The 13831-nt window shown below is 44.3% G+C and overlaps 1 protein-coding gene across 3 annotated transcripts in view; it reads right to left on the bottom strand.

Annotated features, from left to right (window-relative positions):
- The window catches only part of ARHGAP32 (Rho GTPase activating protein 32), a 1522959-nt gene that overhangs the window by 292875 nt on the left and 1216253 nt on the right, over nucleotides 1-13831 (bottom strand). For all 3 annotated transcript variants that reach the window (XM_078681981.1, XM_078681982.1, XM_078681983.1), the window contains one exon: nucleotides 3907-4009. In XM_078681981.1, the coding sequence (XP_078538107.1) occupies nucleotides 3907-4009 (103 nt within the window). The remainder of the gene's footprint in view (nucleotides 1-3906; nucleotides 4010-13831) is intronic.

The following is a 13831-nucleotide window of genomic DNA, read 5'->3' as shown; positions in this document are numbered from 1 at the left end:
CATGCGCACGAATGCATGGTTACCCCTATTTCCGACTTAGTGGAACTTTCCCATGAAGCTGTTGACAGTTTTTTCGAAAGCCTGAATGATATGATGTTCTCTCCAGAACAGAAATAGAGACTTTTGAGCAAGCTCGCACACGGCGTTCCCTGAATTTGGCCTTCAACTTTAAAAATAAAGTGACATGAACAATTCTTCCCACCAGTTCACGGACAACAATTTTTTAGCAGCCCCAAATTATTTTTCACAAATTTTTCGGGACACTTATCTTCTGCTTAAAGTAAGAAACTATTCCTAGAGAACTAAGATTTCTATTTTTAGATACTTTATAAACTTTAGTTGCCCGCTGGGATGTTCACAAATATTTTATTATGTGATGAGATGGTCTCGAACTTCCTTTCTGTATAGCTATATTAAGAGCCATTTCATGTGTATTTTTCAAATACCAAATTAGCAATAATGCATACAAATGCGTGTTTACTTTTGCATTTAATTCATAGCTTAAGTGCATACAATATATATGACTGCAATTTTTCAGTATATTTGAAAATTTCAAAATGCATTTATGTATTTTGGGGTGGTAAGGTATACACTATACTCTATAGTATGTTGTACTATGTTATACTATGCATAGATTAGTAAATATGTCCATAGTTAGCGTGGAGTGGGTGTCATGTATTCCTATAGGTTCTGAATCGATCCCCCTATTCCTGACCCTATTCTGGTTAAACTAACTATCAAGTTAACTAACAGTCAGCCCATGAGGCAAGAACAGCCCCCATGATGCAGATACCGTTATCTGACGCAGTCACACTACGGCACAGGAACGTGTTATCTGATTAGGTCATAACGCTTGAGATCTAATTAGACAAGCGACATTCCTCCAGCCCCTGATAAGGCATACGACGTTCTCATAACAAATCAAACCTATGACAACCTGGAAAATCCGTGCGGCCATTGTTTTGATTTCACAGAGAACTTTAGTAAAGAATGTGCTAACGAGCAAGTCGTATGACATCTTTATTGACGTATCTATGTCCATCCTTACGTCAATCTCGGCACCTTTAAGGTATAAATATTGCCGATCTTGCCCTATGCAAACACACGCGTGGTGACAAGACGGAGCAGCCATACTTGCCGAAGCCGAGAGCAGAAGCAGACACCGCTGGCAGCAGCCCCGCCTTCCTGACGCGCTGAGAGACGCGCTGCTATCTCAAGCCGAGAGACCCAGCACCGGCGTTTCTGGGCAGCCCTCGCAGGCAGCCTGGAATATCGAGAGCAGAGAAAGAGATACCATTCCTCATTCATCCTAACTTCCAGGTACAGAACTGAATAACCCCTCACAGAGAATTCTTTAGTTATTCACTTGGCAAAAACAAACTTAACTTAAACTGTAACTTTCTATTCCCACCCACGCATTAGACTTAGGTCAGGTACACGGGGTAGGCGTATTTAGAAACACCAGTTGAGTACGTTTAGTCAAATGTATATGTGTATGTAAATATATTTTAATCATTTTAAACATCATATGGCTCAGAAACCATATCAATGTTTTTACAGTATTATTTTATACTATTGCTTTTAATGTATGCACTTTACTTAACTATAAGTATTGCAATAATATCGATCCATTTCTCATGTATGAGAAAAGAGACTGATCAATAAATAACACCTTTTTATTGAACACGCCCGTCTCTTCCTTTTCTCTACAATCTGATGAGACTAAGAATGCACGTACTGACTGAGTAAAATAATTGCCTTGTGCTCACACGACTCTCGAGATTGACTCTTGATTAGGGGAGAGCAAAGTTGTCATGTTCTATGGTTGTCAGAAACTAAATCCCTTCTTGTCTAATCAGGGAAGTTAATTCCTCCTTGAACATTCGAGAAAGTTTCTAGCGAACTCTGAGCTACGCTGGCAAACCCAAAAATTAAGTCTAGTATCGACAGTAGTAGACCTAGTTAACGTCTGGTCTAGGCCTTTACTGCTGTAGGTATTATTCCAATGCGCAGAGCCTATTGGGAAAATAGGAGCTACACTACACAACCTAATCCGATATTAATGTAATAAATATTTTGTCGCATTTCAAAGCTATTAATTGTATATATATGTACATAGCTATTTGAATGTACTCGTAGTACTATCATGCACGCAATACGTTATGGGTAGGGTGGATTTCCCATATCTTCTGCAGGGTACAGTTCCATATGGGACCAAAAGAGGTCTCCTCTTTGCCACATATGGTACTGAACCCTGCAACATGGCTAGGTAAAGACCATACTACCAATAATTCCAACTTTATAGACATGCAGTGCTGGTGCTTTGCTCACTAGGGACCTCTAGGAGCAGTTTTCGGTAATGCACTTAGGCATGCGATGCTGGTGCCATGCTCACTAGTGACCTCTAGGAGCAGTTTTCGGTAATGCACTTAGGCATGCGATGCTGGTGCCATGCTCTCTAGCGACCTCTAGGAGCAGCTTGCGATACTGCACCGAGACATGCAGTGCTGTTGCCTTGCTCACTAGGGACCTCTAGGAGCAGCTTGCGATACTGCACCTAAACATGCAGTGCTGGTGCCTTGCTCACTAGGGACCTGTAGGAGCAGTTTGGGGAACTGCACCTAAACATGCAGTGCTGGTGCCTTGCTCACTAGGGACCTGTAGGAGCAGTTTGGGGAACTGCACCTAAACATGCAGTGCTGGTGCCTTGCTCACTAGGGACCTGTAGGAGCAGTTTGGGGAACTGCACCTAAACATGCAGTGCTGGTGCCTTGCTCACTAGGGACCTCTAGGAGCAGCTTGCGGAACTGCACTGAAACATGCAGTGCAGGTGCCTTGCTCACTAGGGACCTCTAGGAGCAGCTTGCAGTACTGCACCTAGACATGCAGTGCTGGTGCCTTGTTCACTGGGGACTTCTAAGAGCAGCTTGACATAATGCACTGAGACATACAATGCTGGTTCCTGGCTGACTACACAAGCATTTGCAATGCACTAGGTCTCACATTACTGAAAGTATGAGCTACTGGTGTTGCATTATTATTTGCAACGTCAATACCTCAAACTATTAGTAATTCGAGACCTACTGCATTGCAAATGCTTGTTTTATGTGTTTTTGATTGTTTTTATTTTTGTGCAATGGCTATTAAAAGTTTGGGATGGAAATATAAAGGCAATAACAAAAATAAACTAAGTGATATATGATTTCATGCATATCTCTTATGAAATATCTTCACCGTGTGCATTTCCCCAAACTTAAAACGTGAAACCAAGAGAGGCTTGCTGAGGTGGTTGCTCATTCAATTAAATGTTAAAGTGAAAGCCTCCAGCTCAACAGTAGAGAAGAAGAGAGCAGGAGCAACCCTCTGTTCTGCCTAGAATCAAAGAGGAAGGGCACAGGGGAGACATAACGAGCAGCCGTCAGCTGCAGACATCATTCTCAGTCACTGTACTTTGCTTTAAGATAGTCCCCGAAGAGGAACTAAAGTACTTGGTGTAAGATGGGAGGACCAAGAAGACTTTATGGCAAAGTCTACTCCGCACCTTACGCCCTTTCAATGGATCTGACAAGGGGAAAAAGGCTTAGCATTTGTTCTCATAGCCAATACAAAACATTAGGGTGCATCCATGTGTTTACCGTCACAAACAATTAACCATCACAAACAATTATTTGGATCACATCAACATTATAAATGCCTCCCTTTCCTTCTAATGGAAAGGGGGGCAAGTCATAAGCCCAATGCACTCCCTAACCCCAGGGTATCATGTGGCTGTTCACCTCTGTCTATGTCCATATGGCTCCTTAATCAAATGTTTTCTGCATCTGGGGAGTGGTTCAGGGACTACATTACTAACTCTTCTGGTCCCCGACAGATCTTAAATGTCTTCCAGGATCAAGAGAATCTTACCGCAACTTTTGGATGTTGGATGCAATCCCAGAGAGGCGGTACATGCCATCCACGATGCCATGCTTCTCAATGAACTCTGTGCAGCTCTTGAGCACCTGGGGAACTGGAGTGACAAACAAATACAATGGAAGGATGGAAGTGTGGATGCAGAAGAAAAGCAGAGAAATGAAGGCAGTCAAGAAATACAGAAAGAGGAAGAAAGCGGCAGAAAATGAAATGAAAGAGAATGAATAAGAGTGGAGAAAAGGAAGAAATAGAGGGGGGAGAATGAAAAAAAGAGGTTAGCTTACAAATTAAACATAACCCTTGCGCTCTTTATTGTTAGCACGTTTAGTGTTATCAAGTAATTGAGACCATGTTAATTTATGTGCGTTCCCAATGAAAATGTACTGTGGTGCTGGGAGCACTAGAAAACAAGGTCTGCCCATTGCAAAAGACAGGAACATACATACACATGCCATCACAATCGGTGATGTGTTTCAACCTTGTGCTGGATGGGTCACTTTAAAGCAATCACAGTCAACAGGTGTCGGCCCTTGTGCTGGGGTGGTCTGGAGATCCCCATTACGTGCCAGGATAATCATGCCATGCTGTTTCAGAACCTGAGGAGTCTTGGTACTTTGGTAACTATAAGCAATGAACGGACCTCCCTAGCTTAACGACAATCTGTGTTTGCATCATCCTGCATGGATTTTGTAACTTCCTTATATACAGGGTTCAGACAGCAAGCTCTAAAAATGCAAAATAGGGGTGTATATCTTCTTCATACGTTCAAGATAAGTGCCTATCTTACACCTTGGCCTAAACACTTGCACTAGCTTCCTGTGAAACAGCATACCCAGGTCAAGCCTACCTTCCTGGCTCACACAGCTAGTCGGGTCGACAGTTCTTCCTATCTAAGGGATAGTATTAGAAGATACTACCCTACTACCCAAGGGGACAGTTATAATCTATGGGTCAATTTAAGTAAATTTTGTCTAGGTTTTCCAAAAGCAGCTGTGTGGAGGCAACATAGGCTTTTCAAGTAGCATCACATTGAAATGCTCAGCCACCCGTTATCGGCTTACCGAATACCACTTTAGTTTGAGGAAGGTGGTGAGTGTCTGACTACTAAGAAGAGCCATAGGGTAGCTGCCAAGGTGGTTGAAGTGATTGTTTGGTATTGTGCGCTGTGCTTCAAACCACCTCAGGGCTTCAAAAAGCATCGTACACAACCTTGTGTTAACAAAATAGTTGGTTATAGGTTAGCATTCCGTGCCACTGATGGAGTTGTACAGGACCTGCTACTTCATCACCCTTTTGTCATGCAGACTCGAGGTAAAGTAACCTCATTCAGCAATACAGTGTGAGTTTTTGTCAATGTACATATGGCACCAATATCAATGTCTCACTGACCACATAGGTTCTATCCACTCTGTAAATATGTGTCTGATGTGGCTGCCTGGAAGAGGCTTCAACATCTAAAAAATAATCCTCATGTATGCATAAAGCGGATTCTCTGGGGACATACTATACTGTCCAGTCAGAGCTTCAGAGGAACTGGTAAAGAGTCATCACATAACACATAACATAGCTGTCCAATGTGATAGTGAGCTGCCCACTTTGAAAGAGATCACAATATGATTTGTTCTGGTTTCCACTGGACAACAAGTCCTTTCAGTCCGAACAATTAGTCACTAGAAGAACCAGTTTCAGGACACTCGAGTTCTTAAGAGCTGGAAAGTTCCCAGTCAAACACATTTGATCTAACTTTAGAGACAAAAGGTTGCACCGTATAGCCTAACATCATGTATTCGCACTAATTATTGAATACTTGATTTTTAATGCATGACCTTATACTGAATGTTTGGCATACTGTGTTTAATGTGTTTTCAGCTTCTTATTGTGACTTGTAGAGAGCTTAACATAGAACTAAAAACATAAATAATAAGTTAATATTTCAAAATGCTATACAATAGTGAAGCAACAGAGCTGGCTGTATAGATAATTGAAGAGTTACATAAATAAGCATGTAATAGGATATTGTAATACCGGTGTTATTATAGTAAATTACAATGTTTCTGTTTACCATGTACAGGCAGTATGTGTACATTGAGAACATATTCCCTCTACCCCAACGATTATTAACCTTAGCAGATTAATAAAGTGTATACAAATAAAGAAGCAACATGTAAAATGTAAATAATGAAGGATTTTGAAATTAGAGGCAAACATTCCGTTGGTATTCTTAGCTTGACTCGTGTAGCAGCACAAGTACAGCAAACAGAATAGAACTTGAACAACGTTTGACCTCACTGAAGCACAACATTAAAAAGTGATATGCTAGTAAAATTTAAAAAACAAATTTAGAAAAGCTCCAACCTTCTCATACAATTTCGATTTCTTTATATTGTGAATGAATACTTAATCATTTGTGTATTTGTTTGATGTATACTTGTTTTGTTATTTCTTTGTGTTATTTTGAGGTTCAAAGCAAATAAATTGTTAACGTCGAAGCCCCAGGCTTTTAACATACTATGGACAAGGCACTAGGCTAGGAAATTACATGTTCTCCACTATTCAAGTCTTTTTCGTGATCCAGTGTCATTATATCAAGCCAAAGTGAAAGTTTTGCTTTTTTTTTTAATCTTGATAAAATGTGTTTACCTTCTTCAGGTTAATAATCACTTGTTATGTTTTTAGAAATGATGAACTGGTGAATTAATAATATTTGTAAAGCGTGCTGTTATCCCGAGATTGGGGTGCCCTGGGGCTGGCTAATTATCAGATTGACAGTAGACCCACACTACTACAACTGTTGAAACAAACAAGTTTTTATAGACTTTCTGAATGCAGAATATTCCGACAACTGCATCAGCTCAAGCGGCAGGGAGCTCCAGATCCTGGCCGTATGAACGTCTCCCCATAGTCAGAATTTAGGGACTTGGAGCAGACCACCTCCAGAGGAACGTAGGACACGTGTAGGACAGTAAAGTCGGATTTTCTTATAAAGATGGAAAAGGCACAGTCCTTGAATCGCTTTGAACACTGGACAGAGAGCCTTAAAAACACATCTCTGCCGAATAGAAGTCAATGAAGCGAAGGTATAACAGACTACACAGAAGTCCTTTGGGAGAGGGTTAAGATAACACATGCGGCTGCATTCTTAACCACCAGGAGCATGTGCAGCAGAAAAGAGGGCAGGCCCAGGTAAAAAGCATTGACATAGTCCAGCTGACATAAAATTAGAGCCTGGACTGCAGTTGTTCAAGCAAAGATAGGCAGATAAGGCACGATTTTCCGTATGGCTTGAAGCTAGGGGTGGGCCGAATTTGCATAATCGCGTTACGCAAATCTCTGCGAAACGGTAAAAAAACTCAGCGAACACGCAAAAATTCCGCGGACACGCAGAATTGCTTGTTTGCAATGCTTTTTTCCTGTTCGCAATAGCTGTTTGCGTGCTCGGGGAGAAATATCTAGAGAACACGCATTTTGAGAACGAGAACAAGCTAAATATTTTGCAAAGTCGCGGAACGCAGAATTTTGGGCATTTTCGCATTCTCAGCAGAACGTGAATTCCACAAATTCCGCGAGAGGAATGGAATTTACCGCTCAGGCCTACTAGAAGCAACACAAAAGCAAAATCTGTATTAAATATCACTCCAAGTTTCTAGTGCAGGAAGCAGTACATAGTCATTTGCAGAGTACCTCCCGACACCGCTTCGAATCCCACATGGCCCAGTGGGCTTCGAAGAGCAAGGTTTCAGTTTTTCCAGCAAGAAGCTTCAGCAAGTTTTGATTCATCCACCACAAGATGGCTACCATGCAGGCGTATAAACGATCCAGCTTTCCTCCTGATTGATGGAGATGGAAAAAAACAATCCGAGTATAATCTGTATATGCCACGCAGGAAAAGCCAAATGATCTAATCAATGCATCTTGTGAAAGCAAGTATATATTAAACAGGGTAGGGCTCAGGGACGAGCCCTGAAGAACCCGCAAGGAAAGCTGAAATCCTGCAATGAACACAGGGAAAGGAAAACGCAGTTAGATCTTTTATCCAAAAAAGAGTTGATCCAGTTCAGGGCCAGACCCGCTACTTTAATGTCCCTTAACCTTTCTAAAAGTAGTGGATGAGCAACAGGATCAAATGCTGTGCAGAGGCCAGTAGGACCAGGGTCACAGGCTTGCCCTGGTGCAGGAAATAACAAGCCTCCTCTGTCACAGAACGGAGAGCAGTCTCCATATCGTGAACCGGACTGGACTTTGTCAAGTAACTGTTTTTGTTGCAGCTGGGAGGTGAGCTGACCTTTAACATGACTTTCTATGATTTTGGTTAAATCAGGAAGCAAGGAGCTAAGCCTGCAATTCTGCAAAATGGCGATTGTTACAGACACAGGTACTATAAAAACATGTTTATAATCAGGTAGGAGTAAAGTAACGGCCAACGATTTGATACATATTTCTAGAAACACCGTATATAATTATATAAATCACATCACATTCTATTACACAAATACACAGATATACACCTGTGCCAGTTATTTGTTTGTAGTAAAATGCGGACGAATGTCACAGTTTTCAAGAAATAACAGTGTATGGTTTATTTCGAAGTTGTAGCAGGCCGTTTGCTCAGAGACCGCCTCAAAAGGCAAGGATGCCTGACAACCAATAAAGGCGAAAGGTTGCTGTAAATACACTACTTTGTTCTCTACTCTGTTAAGCACTGATGTAGTGCATAGTTGTTTATAAAACCATCAGAGTTGACAATTCTGCTGGAATCTCTTTCAATATCTGCTATTTCTCAGTGGGAGTGGGACTAAGACTCCGACTTGCTGGGAGCATGAGGCTAGTTCTCGTCTTGGAAGGTCGGCTCTAAGGCCTGTCTTTTTTGAGACACCTTTTTTATTCTTTCCCTCTCTGGCACAGGTCCCTGGGTTATATATGTCCACATTTGTAAGATCCTACAGACTCTTTCGCCCAGGAATGAGTTGCACTGTATTGTAGCTGAATATGTATGTTTTGGTCGACACCCTGATTCACAGCTTATGTGCATTTGAGGATGGGCAGCGCTACTCAAACTGAGTGCTTTGGACGGGAGAGAATATTGATGGCATGTGACCTGTGTGGGTTTTAGTGTTTCAATGTTATCTGTGAAGACCAGCATTGTGTTCTTATCAGATTTTTTAGCTGCCCTTAGCATAACTTGAATTGAAAAGGTTAGATAAAATGCTTAAGCTTTAGGCGCTAATTCATGAACGTTTAGAAAGATTGTGACTATGGTGTGACCTCGGCGGTGTGTGTATTGGAGGTCTGGAGTCCACGTAAGGAGCTGCAGATGGCAAAAAGGGGATGATAAACCAGCCATGGTACAAGCTCAAGCCATACACCCAGCAGCCTAAGGGAGCTACCCATCGGAGTGGGCATTGTATGGAAACATATATATATAACACTTACCACCCCTATATGGGGTGCTGAAGTGTCTGCGTAAATGGGTAGCACGCGACTGCATAGAGTATATGGCTGGAAGTGTGTTATCTTGTTTTGATCCTATTTGGGAAATGTTTCCATGTCATGTGGGATGGTTGCATCGCTTAGTAGTGTGATGGAAGAAGTGTGACAGAGAGGCGCATGTTTATGGTTTTCAGTAAGCTCACAACTTAGAACAGTTCTGCAGGTCACTTTATAGTAAATTTTCTATTTATAGACCACTTGGCTGGTTTTGTGATATTTTATTTAACGTTTATGGCCCTAAGCAGGCATAGGTTGGAGGGAGAAATGTTAGAGAGATCAACGGAGTTTCACATATCATTGCATACCGAATGCCATTGTGAGATGTTAAAAAGCGGTAGTAGTATATAGTTTAAAGTCCTTAATTGGCCTGGGGCACATAGCATATTTATTCAGGTATTCGATGCTTGTTTAGTTGGTCACTGATGGGTTCATTGCTGTGGGTTGGTGTAGTAATGGGTGAGGGACATGACCCAAAGCAGTTTTGTCTGAGACAGTAAGAGCCAAGCAATATGGGGGTGGCCAAGCAGGCTACGATGGTGGCCGCTCTCTGCTGAGGCTCCGTGACCGGACAGACAGCACCACATCGTCAAACCTAGTCCCACGTTCCACGTCACTCGTGTCTGCCACGGGTCTCAAATTGACAGGTCTCAGCCAAGGGTCTCAGCTTTGCTGTGGGTGTGGGTCGGAGTCAGAGAAGTCTGGAAGTCCAGTCCTGCGTCGCTGGGTCGTCGGGTTCCGGCAGGAGCGGCGACAAAGCAAACCGGCAAGATGCTGATGGTGCCTGTTTGCACAGGGTGGTCACTCCTTGGCCACAAGGGAGATTTCTTCAGTCTTCTAGTTGCAGTAGAATGTCGAAGGTCCAGAGTTTCGTTTAAGAGTATCAGTCAGGATAATCTAAAGTCTCTAGACTCAGCTCCTACCTATATACTGATTTTAGGGGCTGGATTACCTGCTAGGTCCATTGTGCTATGCCCGCAATGCCTGCTATGCCATTGTAAGATGTTAAAAAGCGGTAGTAGTATATAGTTTAAAGTCCTTAATTAGCCTCGGGCACATAGCATATTTCTTCAGGTATTCGATGCTTGTTTAGTTGGTCACTGATGGGTTCATTGCTGTGGGTTGGTGTAGTAATGGGTGAGGGACATGACCTAAAGCAGTTTTGTCTGAGACAGTAAGAGTGCCAAGCAGTGTGGGGGCGTGGCCAAGCAGGCTACGATGGCGACCGCTCTCTGCTGAGGCTCCGTGACCGGGCAGACAGCACCACATCGTCAAACCTAGTCCCACGTCCCACGTCACTCGTGTCCGCCACGGGTCTCAGCCACGGGTCTCAAATTGACGGATCTCAGCCGCGGGTCTCAGCTTTGCTGGAGGAGTCCAGTCCTTTATGGTCTGGATCTTGCTCTCCAGTGGTTGAACCTGACCCCCACCTACAAGGTGGCCCAGGTACACAACCTTACTCTGCCCTATCTGGCACTTAGTGGCCTTGATAGTTAGGCCTGCCTTTTGCAGGGCCTCCAAAACATTTTCCAGGTTGATCAGGTGATCCTCCCAGGTGGAGCTAAAGACGGCAATATCATCTAGATAAGCGGCACAGTAGTCATCCAGGCCTGTGAGAACTTGGTTCACCAACCCTTGAAATGTGGCAGGTGCATTAGGCGTCTTGTGGGCAAATGTTTTGGAGTTTTAAAGACCCTAAATAAAACGTTAGACCTCTTGCCCCTTGCGGCCAGAAGGACTCTAACACAGGCACTGGTGACCTCGCGGTTGGACTATGGAAATGTACTGTTTCTGGGGGCGACCGAGGGTAGCCTGGGCCGCCTCCAAGTCATCCAGAACTCCGCCGCCAGGTTGGTGTTGAGAAGACCTAGGAGGGCCAATTCGCAGAAGGCGCTGGATGCGCTTCATTGGCTGCCTGTGAAGAAAAGGGTGCGTTTTAAGTGTCTACTCTTCTGTCATCGGATTGTCTGGGAGAGGTCGCCCGCTTATTTAAAGGATCTAGTCAGCCGGTATGAACCCTCCAGGACCCTTCGTTCGGAGGGGACCGGACTGCTGACAGTTCCCAGGACGAGGAAGGCCAGAATAGGTGGTCGTTCTTTTGCGCTCCATGCAGCTCAACAGTGGAACAAACTTCCCTTGGCCTTGAGACTGGAGAGTAGCGAAGCGCGGTTTAGGGCCTTGCTGAAAACTCACTTATACACAGCATAGTCCTCTGGATCTCTCTCTTGCTGGCTCACGGCTAGTTCTAGCGCGGGGACATGCCGTGATGGCATTACTGTGCGCTTTACAAGCTCTTTATTATTATTATTCTTCAAACCAAAGGGCATTACCACAAATTGATAATGACCTCCTGGGGTAAAGAAGGCTGTTTTGGCTTTTGCATCCTCAGCTAGTCTGATTTGCCAGTAGCCAGCTGTCAGGTCAAATGTGCTCAAAAACTTGGCAGAAGCCAATCTGTCAATGAGCTCATCTGCCCTGGGTATTGGATGGGCATCTGTCCTAGTGACAGCATTGAGACCTCTGTAGTCCACACAAAACCTCATCTCTCTCTTACCATCTTGGGTGTGAGGCTTTGGCACAAGGACTACTGGACTGGCCCAGGGGCTCTCTGAGGGCTCAATAACTCCCAATTCCAACATCTTTTGGACCTCTGTCCTGATACAGTCCCTGACATGGTCAGGTTGCCCTTAGATTTTACTCTTGACAGCCAATTTGTATGACTTGGGGTCAGGGAAAACATATGCCTATAGGCCTGTAGAACTTGTCTGTAGTCCTGTTGCTAATGGTCAGTGAGGCTGCCTGCCAAGGCGACTCCTTCAACTGAACCATCATCAGGGTTCTGAGAAAGCAGTTCTGGGAGAGGGTCACTCTCCTCCTCCTGTCCCTCATCTGTAGCCATGAGCAAGCCCATGTCTGCCCTGTCAACATATGCCTTCAGTCTGTTGACATGAAGCACCCTGTGAGGGCTTCTGGGAGTCCCACGATCAACCAAGTGGGTTACTTTTCCCTTTTGCTCAACAAACACTTTCTGTCCTGGCTGTTACAGAGTCAGCACAGCCTTTTGGTCATGCCAGGCTTTCTGAAGTTCCTGGCTAGCCTCAAGGTTTTTAGTAGCCTTTTTCATGTATTCGGCCATCCTGGAGCAGAGACCAAGTACATAGTCCACTATGTCTTGCTTAGGTTTTTGAGAGGTAACTCCCATCCTTCCTTCACAAGACATAGGGGTCCTCTTACAGGATGCCCAAACAAAAGTTCAAAAGGGCCAACTCCCTTTTGTGGGACCTTTCTATAAGTGTACAAAAGGCAGGGCAGTAAGATGTCCCATCTTCGCCTAAGCTTTTCAGGGAGTCCCTTGATCATGCCCTTTAAGGTCTTGTTCAATCTTTCAACCAGACCATTTCACTGTGGATGGTAGGGTGTGGTGAACTTGTAGTTTACATCACACTCCTTCCACATTGCAGTCAAATACCCAGACATGAAGTTTGCAACTCTATCTGAGACAACATCTTTCGAGAACCCCACTCTGGAGAAAACTCCAAGGAGGGCTCTTGCCACAACAGGGGCTGTTGTGGTCCTTAAGGGTATTGCTTTTGGATACCTGGTGGCATGATCCACTATCACCAGTATAAATCTGTGTCCAGAGGCTGTTGGGGGATCCATTGGGCCAACAATGTCTATCCCAACTCTTTCAAAGGGTACCCCCACCACAGGTAGTGATATAAGGGGGGCCTTTGTGGTGCCACCTGATTTGCCACTGGCTTGGAAGGTGTCACAGGAGCGACAAAACTCCTTGGCATCTTCTGACATGTGTGGCCAGTGAAAGTGAGGGACAAGCCTGTCCCAAGTCTTGTTCTGGCCAAGATGTCCTGCCAAGGGAATCTCATGGGCTAAGGTAAGAAGGAAACCTCTAAAGGCCAGAGGTATGACCAACCTCCTGGAAGCACCAGGCTTGGGGTCTCGACCCTCTGAGTATAGAAGTCCTTCATCCCAATACACTTTATGGGTACCTGAAGCCTTCCCAGCAGCCTCAGCAGCAGCTTGCTGTCTGAGGTGTTCAAGAGAGGGGCAGTCCAGCTGCGCTTGCCTCAGATCTGCCCTTGAGGGTTCCCCTGTCCCAAGAAACTCAACCTGTTCAGGTTCAAGCTCTTCTAGGACAGTTCCCTCTAGGGTATCACTATCAGCTTCCTCAGAAAGCTGATCTCCATCCTGAGGCAGGGGGAAGGCACTGCCTTAACCCTACTGCTCTTTCTCTTGGAAGGCAACTGGTCCATAGTTACAGGATCCAGGGCCTGTTCAGTGAGGCACTTTTTGGCCTGTGACCTGGTCACAGCAAGGACATGTGCTGAAATACCTAACATCTCTGCATGAGTCCTATACTCCACTTCTGACAATAGGGAAGCCTCCAAATCATTGCCCAACTAACATTCTACAGGGA

This window comes from Lissotriton helveticus, chromosome 3_1, assembly GCF_964261635.1.
Source record: "Lissotriton helveticus chromosome 3_1, aLisHel1.1, whole genome shotgun sequence".
Classification (NCBI taxonomy): domain Eukaryota; kingdom Metazoa; phylum Chordata; class Amphibia; order Caudata; family Salamandridae; genus Lissotriton; species Lissotriton helveticus.
This window is presented reverse-complemented; position numbering and strand designations above follow the sequence as displayed.